An 8722-nucleotide genomic window follows, 5' to 3' on the forward strand; every position below is an offset into this window, starting at 1 on the left:
GGCACCACCCGCACCAATTGCTGAATCCTAGAGGGTCATATACTTTTCCCTACAAAGAAATTTAAAGTTGGAATATTTTGATCAATAAACGGAAAACTATAATTTTGGGTTAAGCCCTCCATACATATACGCCCAATTTGGGCAATTCTCCATTTTGCCGATGACTGGGCTGGGAGAATCACTAATTTTCAGCATGTTGAAAGATCTCAATTCCCCGATCCGACCTGAAAATGGTCAGAATCTGCAAACTGGGGATTTGTAACATGCAGAATTTCCCTCGGCCCAATGGATTGGGGAAATGCTCCGTAGAAGTATGGGCCTCTTAACTTGATTTATTGGGTTCTTCAGGAAATTCTATATTGTTCAAACTTTCTAGCATCACTGTATATGAATGGATCAGACATCGCGGATATCAGAACCGTTTCCTTCATAGGTAAAACAACTACAATCTATTACCAATCCTCTCATTTTCTTACCTCTAGCCTGCGTGTCAGCCGGCTGACCTCGGACCTTTCCTCCTCACCTCTGCTCTTCCCCTCCAGCCTCTGGTGTCTTCTCTGAACCTTCTCATATGTCCTTTTCAACTTGTTGAGCTGTAGTAAAGACAAATGTAGTAATCTGAACATTTATTGTTAAAAAGCACACATGTATGGAAATACCAACGTATGTAAGGAAGTCGCTCAGCGAACTCTGGGCAGCAACTTTACACTGGCACAGAGAGACCAGTTGGAGACCCTGGTTCTTATCCTAGTGTCAGCTTTTTGTAGGCTCATACAGCTCCCTTTACCTCTCTGTCTTAAGATTTGGAAATAAAACTAAAACCTACTTTAGTTATGGTAAAAAGATTTAAAAAAAAACCTCAAAAAAACATTATGTCCCTGATTCTTAGCTGGGAGCAAAGCAAAAAAAAGAGCAAGTAACTTTGCACCTGGTAAAACCATGTTGCGCTGCAGGTAGGGCAGTTGTAAAATGTGCAGAGAGATTTAGATTTGGGACAGGCGTGTCCAAACTTAAATCTAAATAATACTTACCAATAAAATCCTTCACTCTGATTCCATGGTAAAGAGGACACTGGAGAACCGGGCTATAGATGGTGGTGTGGGGAGAAATGGAGAGAGAGAAGCCCCAAACTAAACAGTCACATATAGACACAACAATAACCAACCAAACAACATACATACAAACCACAGGACGTGCTGGGAGGTCGTCCAGTGTCCCCCATGGAATCGAAGAAAGGGATTTTACTTACAATTACAAAATACCTGTTTTCTCCTTCATCCACTGGGGACGTCCCAAAGCAGTCCTCAAGGGAGTCAAGGGATGGAGCATGTTCAGTACGGAGCACCTTGCACCCAAAGCTTGCATGCCTGGGTGCAAAGGCTTCAAAGCGATAGAACCCAGAAGGAACTGGTTTGCCCTGGAAATGTAAGCCTGGCACGGGACAACTCAAATTCCACGGGACAACGCCTGTTTTGCAGCCAGCCAACCCCTCTTGCAAGAGTCAAAGAGAACAAACCTATCATCCATCTTATGTACATCTGAGGTGCGGCGAACATACATTCCGAGAGCCCGGACCACGTCCAAAGAATGACAAGAATCCTGGTTAGGTGAAGGACCATCACAAGGCAATACTGGGACCACAATCAGCTGAATTTTGTGGAATTTAGACACTACTTTTTTTTGGCAAGAAAGAAGGCTTAGTACGAAGTACTGCCCTGTAATTGTGAAACACTAGATAAGGGGAGCAACAGGGCAAGGCACTAAGGCCCTGATTCAGAGTCGGACGCTCTGACAGAGCACTCACTCTGAATCAGGGCCGTCCTTCTTAATTTTTAGAGCGGCCTCCTGGCCGCTCGTATAGCTGTGGGTGACCACCCACAGCTATAGCGAGCGGCCAGGAAGATGGTCGCGATGGTCAAGACCGTCGCGACCATCGGGCTTGCGACGAGACCCTTGTGGTAGGGTCTCGTTGCCGCAAGCCCTGGAGTGCTTTCGGCCCTATCAGAGCCGAGAGCACTCCCACTGACATCACTTGTGATGTCAGTGGGGCCGGCCCCTGACGGTAGGCGTTCCCATGGGAACGCCTTCATCTGGGCAGCCACGCCCCCGGCACACCCACCAAAGGGGGCGTGCTGTCACTCACCACAGACAGCACGCCCCCTTCGGTACGAGACCCGGAGCGACAGCTCGCCCGTCGTTATCCGGGTCTCGTGCACGACGGAGCCGGCTCAGTCATGCGCACTGGGCCAATATCGTCCCGCTTGCGAGCGGGTCTGAATCAGGCCCTAAGCTCCAAAACCCTGCAAGTCGATGCAATGACAAGGAGGAAACATCTTCCAAGTGAGACGCATGAGATCTTCAGATATCAAGTGATTCAAAATGGATCCTTCTATAGAAAACCAAGAAACAAATTCAGATCCCAGAGAGCAGTGGGAGGAAGAAATGGGGGCTGCACATGAAGTGCCCCCCCGTAGAAAAAGTCTGAATCTCTGGGACCAATGCAACAGTGACAAAATACGGATAGCGTCGAAACTTGCACCTTGAAAACCCCAAACGTAAGCCTGTGTCCAGGCCCTGCTGGAGGAACAGGAGCAGACTACAAAGGTTAAAGGAGGGAAACGCTTCCTCTCACATTACAGGACTGATTCCGAGATTTGCGCTAATGCAATTGCAACCTCTTACGGATGGGAGGCAATCGGGAAGCCGACTGCCTAAATACCGGCAGCCGGCTTCCCGACTGTCTTATCCCGGCAAGGGTGAAATGCCGGGCGTCTAGATGCAGACGCCCGCATTTCCCCGACGCCGGGAGACCGGCGCCCGGCATCACGTTCGTAGTGATGCCGGGCGCCGCGAGCGGACAGCCGCGGGGGGGGGGAGGGTTAGGTTTAGGGCTCCTGGGGGGGGGGACTTAGGGTTAGGCTAGGGGAAGGGAGGGTTAGGGTTAGGCTAGGGGAAGGGAGGGTTAGGATTAGGCACCCCCGGGGGGGACTTAGGGTTAGGCACCCCTCCGGGGGACTTATGTTTAGGCAGCGGGGAAGGGGGTGGTTAGGGTTAGGCACTTAGGGGATTAGGGTTAGGTACTTGGGGGGGAAGTTAGGGTTAGGCACCCCTAAGGAGGGTTAGGGGGGTTAGGTTAGGTTAGTAGATACTCACCTATCCACGATCGGGATTTCCAGCGCTGTCGGGCTTCCGCTGCGTCGCACTCTGCTCCTGTCGGGCTGCCGGTGACGGGAATCGAACCGCCGGCCATGCGGCTGGCGGTATTTCATACCAATTCCTTACGGATCGCATTAGCGAAAATATGGTAATGTCTTATAAAGTTTGACTTGTTCCAAACACTGCCTGACACGCTGAGAACTCTCATGCTGCGAAGGAAATTGCAATGGCTAATTTATGCATACCCATGAAACAAGTTTAAATGGTCCCGACACGCCTGAGTTTACCTAGCCATGTACCGTTACCTCCCCCAAACACTGATTATCTGTCACACACTCTGCGAGTGAATCCTCTGTGCAAGCGTGATCACAGTGCGCAGTACAGCTTTCATGCATGCAAAATGGCTAAAAAAAAAACAAAAAAAAAACTCAATCTACATAAGTATCTGCGTAAATCTCTGTATTAGGTACACCAAATCCGGTGATAATGCTGTGCCGAAACCGGCTTACTAGCTTTCAGTATCTTCGGGATAACCACCTCTGGGATACCCTTAGCCCTCTAGATGGCAACCTCAACAGCCACGCCGTTAAATGTGGATGGACAAATGGACCTTGCTGAAAAGGAAAGGGCCAGGGGGCGTCCAGCAGAAGGCCACGGAGGTCCGAGTATCATGACCTCCTAGGCCAATCTAGAGTTACCAAAATGATCGCCTGTTCCCGCATGATGCACTTGAGAACACATGGCAGCAGTGGGAGAGGAGGAAAGGGATTGATAAGGTGGAAATCCCACAGAACCGTCATTAAATTGACCAAGAGAGGGTCTCTTGTTCTTGAGCAATCACGTGGCATCTTGCGGTTTGTTGAGATGCCATCAGATCGACGTCTGGCAACCTCCACCTTTTCACCAAGTCCTGGGACACTTCCGAGCGAAGGGACCACTCACCGGGGTGAAGATCTACCGTAACACGAAGTCTGCCCAGCAGGACCAGCAGCAAAAGAAATAAAATGACTGGCTTATAAGCAGCCTAAAAAGACACCCAGCTCCAATAGGAACTTAAACTAAACTGAAGTCAGGCAGGGTACAGAAAGAAAGAGCCCTGTTCAAATCATATAAGATCTATAACCCAGTGTGCCAGTGTCCCCCAATGGAGGAAGGAGAAAATAAAGCTGTCCAGTATTTGTAAGATACATGCAAAAGCAGCCAGTATTAACTCTGCATGCAAACAAAAATGTATTTGCACCCATTGTATTGCATTATGTTTTAGCCAGGTGAAAAGTTACCTGTTCTTTTTTATCTTGGCTTCCAACTCAGGATCAACCCATACATACGCATGACTATATTACAAAACAAAACAAAAATAAAAATAGGCTAAAACCGAGAGTCTGAATATTGTGCTTCATAGAGAAAATATATATATATATGCGACGGGTTTGTCATCAACAACTTAGACACCCCCATCCCCTTCTACCATTCCAGACCAGAGAGGGCCCAGGGGCCCAGGATTGCACTTTCAACAATATACCCAGTTTGAAAAATGAGTGTGTCCTGCCAATAGGATCTGGCTGTGCGCGCTGCAGCCAATAGTGATTTTGCAGGGTCTCCCCTCCCTGCCCGTCCTCTCCTCACAGTTACAGGCACAGCATCCATCATGACCGCAGTGGGCGATGTTTCCATGAAGAGCGTTTGAGGCCAAATGCATCCAGCTACAATTCATGCAGTTATTCAGTATACAATAATGCCATGTAGGGTAATATGGTGTAATATACCTCTTCCTGAAAGTGTTCCAGCTGAGACTCATATTCTGTTGTCTTAATGCTGTTGTTTTCCTCCTGTTCCGCCAGTTGCTTTGTCAGGGACTTAATCTGCAGATGTATTCATCAGATAAGTATTAGAGGAAGCATAGGTATCAATCATGAGTGAGTATTAAACAAACTTATATTACACACAGGGACCGCAAACAAATCTCTCCAAAATCCTGGTGGCCAACGACTGAAAATGACTTATATTATACTGTGCAATGACCAATGCTTCAATGCAGGCAATTGTTAGATAGACATTGACCACTATGACGCATCAGCTCATGTGTACCGCACTTCTGCAATGGGCCTGTGCCCATCACACATTGAACCAGTCCTCTAGATCTAATGGTTTCCATTATTTAGAGAGAGTTGTACATTACTGCAGACAGAACTGCCCTTATAGAATTTAGGTCTGTCTGTTGCATGATCACCATTCAGTTATCATTTATTGATACATAACCAGTTTGCTTACTTAAATTCAAGCTGCCAATTCTATTTCAAATGTGCTGATACCTGGCCTTTATATAACACACACTTTAAGACTGGTAACATCTATTCAAGCTGAGCTGAAACCCCAGCCCCGTTAAGGATTACCATACATCAGCAATGGCACACTCATTTATACATACATAAACTGATTTTCTCATTACATCAGCTTATTATTTTATGCTAACCATGAAAACCAGTTGACAAAAGGAACTTTGCTGGAAATGACTTGCTCTCTGTCATCCCACAAACGTAAAGTGCATTATGCAAAGTCCAACTTTTGAATATATTATTATTATTAGTGTACAGTCTTAATAAACGGCTGATCCTTATAATCTGGAATTTTCCCTTAGATCAGTGCACAGATGGCAAAGTGGTGTCCTGTATGGCTCCTCCCTGCGCTCTCCCTTTCCTGTGTGACACGGGAGTGCCTACCTCTTTATTCAGCCATTCTTCTCGTGTTCTGGCAGAACTGAGCTCCTGGTCCCGCAGTTGCAGCAGAGTGTTGAGAGTCTGAGTATGGGCTTCCCACTCTGACTTCTTGTGATCCAACATGATGTCAATCTGCTTCATGAGCTCCTGCAGCTCCAATTCACAGGAACCATAGATTGTCCTGTCAGACAGAGGAGTAACCAAGCAGAAATCATTTACAAAACACCTTGGATTTGTACTACGGTGTCTAAATGGTCCACCTCACACATATAAAGGTGCATTCCTACTGCCTGCTCTCAGGAGACACCGCCGCAAATGAGAAATGCACCCGAGTGTATGGAAAGGCTCAATGATAAGGAGAATGCCGAACAATACTCTCTCCACCCATTTATCTCATTTCAAGAATCTCGCATTGGAAAGAAAATCTTGTTTCTTTGCTGCTCCACAAAACTAGTCACTCCGGTGCGTTTACTTTTTATTTAAGGGGAGATGTATTAAGGGGGTCATTCAGACCCACTCGCAAGCGGCAGTACGCTCGCAAGTGGGTCGATGTTCCCCATTGTGCATGCGCACGACGGAGGGTGCTCCGTCGTGCGCATGCGCGAGACCCGGACTGCGACAGCCAAGCTGTCGCTCCGGGTCTCGCACCAAAGGGGGCGTGCTGTCGATGGTGACTGACAGCACGCCCCCTTTGGTGGGCGTGCCTGCCAGACGGAGGCGTTCCCATGGGAACGCCTACCGTCTGAAGCCGGCCCCACTGACATCACTAGTGATGTCAGTGGGAGTGATTTTGGCTCTGATAGAGCCAAAATCACTCCAGGGCTTGTGGCTGGGAAACCCTACCGCAGGGTTTCCGTCGCAAGTCCAATGGTCGCGATGGTCAAGACCATCGCGACCATCTTTTTGAACGCTCGTATATGCCGTGGGTGGTGACCCACAGCTATACGAGCGTCCAGGAGGACGCTCCATTTTAGTGGAGGAGGGCCCTGATTCAGAGCGAGCGCTCTGGTCAGAGCGTCCGGCTCTGAATCAGGGCCTAAGCATTCTAAAGAGGAGCGTTGGAGAAGTTGCTCATGTCAACCAATCAACTTTTAGCTATCATTTTATAAATGATTTATCACTTGATAAATGATAGCAAGAAGCTGATTGGTAGCTATTGGGTAACTTCAACACTTAATAGGCTTGATAAATCTTCCGTTTAGCAAAGAACAATCTCGCTCCTCCCTACCACCCCATCGTACAGTGCAAATGTCTGCACCGTGGTGTGAATCTAGGCGCACCCAAGCAAACTTAGGTGCTGGATGCAACCAAAGATGATTTTAAGCTGTTCCTTTGCCGTTTTACAAGTCTTCATAAGTTCTAGTTTGCCCCAGACTGGAACCAGGTGAATATAAACACTTCTTACAGAAGAAGCACATTATTAGAATAATATTATACCTGCAGGTAATTAAACAATGTATTCAAAATAGAAGTAATCACCAATATACAAGTGACAACTAATGGAAAGAGACACAGATTATGTATGCTAAATAAAGAGTTCTCACCCTATCTTCTCCTTCTTCTGCATTTCTTGTAACAAAGCCTCCATCCTGAGGACCGGGACACCTACGATAACAAAATATATAGTATATAATGAGTACAACAGAAATTAAAGTGATAGGTTTGCTGCGCCAGCACCCCAAATACTGCATATTGAACAGCAATACCGCAGAACACTTATATATTAGTATTGTGTAAATTATCTCATTGTTCCTATCGAGATGGTTTTACTTAGTCGTGAATTAATATCTCAAAACCTAGGAGCATGCGCAGTACAATGTAACCACCCACTGGAGACTGGAAAGAAAACATGATGCATGCAGTGGGTGTGGTACTACAACTCCCAACATGCCATGTCTGCTGGATCCATGTATCCATGCTGAGAGTTGTAGTTCCTCAGTAACATTTAAAAAAAAAAAAAAAAGTTATCATAAACCTGATTTATAATAAAATAAGCACATTTATGCTATAGTATAACTTAACTGAACTCATGTTATACTATAACATATGACGTGGTTAAACTAGTTGATGCATGCAAAAAGAAATACCAGTGTTATTATTTATTGCAGGTTATCATTATTGTTTACTGAATGAATGTAGAGGAAAACATTGCATTATGACAGTATGGAAAGTAGAACAGGGCGCTTTACCAGAGCCAGCACTAAAATGATGTGGCTCTGCAATATAGTACTCACCGGGAAATACCGGAACAGACCCGAGAATAAGCCTTCAGCCCGTAATAATGTTGTGTTGTTTGAAAAAATTGTAGTCCAAATTACAGACCTAGTTCAACAGTATTTGACGGTCTGCACATAACTAGCAACGGCCATTTGCACGGAGTCCGATCCTACTAAGCGATGGCCTCTGCAGCACGAAAACATGGCGCCTGAATGGGAGACCGAGAGATAAGTGCTGGTCTACCTCTTGTGCCCACGACTTCACCGCAGATACAGTATGAATAAGTGGGAGGGTAGCTCGCTGAGGGCGGGGCCAGATAAAGGGAAATCCGCGAGATGCCATGCCAGAAGGGGATCTATATAAACAACCCTAGTGGATAGATCCCCTTCAGTAGCTGTACCCTGACGTCATCAGTTACTGTCTACCGTCATTATCTATAGCTTTCCCTGCACCCACACGTCGCATAATAATGCATAGAGAGGTATTATGGTAGTAGTAATGGGATGAGAAAGTCCCACACCATGGCTGCACTCACTTATATGTTTGTAAAGGTTGAGTCTAACTATTTGCTAGCTTATTCAGTAGAGTTGTCAATATAGTGTTCAGTTCTTCATTATAATGACAAATGCAAA

General features: G+C 46.4%; 1 protein-coding gene across 2 annotated transcripts in view; it reads right to left on the bottom strand.

Annotated features, from left to right (window-relative positions):
* CEP63 (centrosomal protein 63) overlaps positions 1-8218 on the bottom strand; it is a 69832-nt gene extending 61614 nt beyond the window's left edge. For both annotated transcript variants that reach the window (XM_088466650.1, XM_088466648.1), the window contains exons 1-5: positions 8108-8218; positions 7418-7478; positions 5877-6054; positions 4923-5018; positions 477-593 (exon numbers count right to left, since the gene is read on the bottom strand). In XM_088466650.1, coding sequence (XP_088322776.1) covers positions 477-593; positions 4923-5018; positions 5877-6054; positions 7418-7461 — 435 coding nt within the window. In that variant the 5' untranslated portion in view covers positions 7462-7478; positions 8108-8218. The remainder of the gene's footprint in view (positions 1-476; positions 594-4922; positions 5019-5876; positions 6055-7417; positions 7479-8107) is intronic.
* Between the last annotated feature and the right edge of the window lie 504 nt (positions 8219-8722).

This window comes from Taudactylus pleione, unplaced genomic scaffold (assembly GCF_031769625.1).
Source record: "Taudactylus pleione unplaced genomic scaffold, aTauple2 ptg000066l, whole genome shotgun sequence".
Classification (NCBI taxonomy): Eukaryota; Metazoa; Chordata; class Amphibia; order Anura; family Myobatrachidae; genus Taudactylus; species Taudactylus pleione.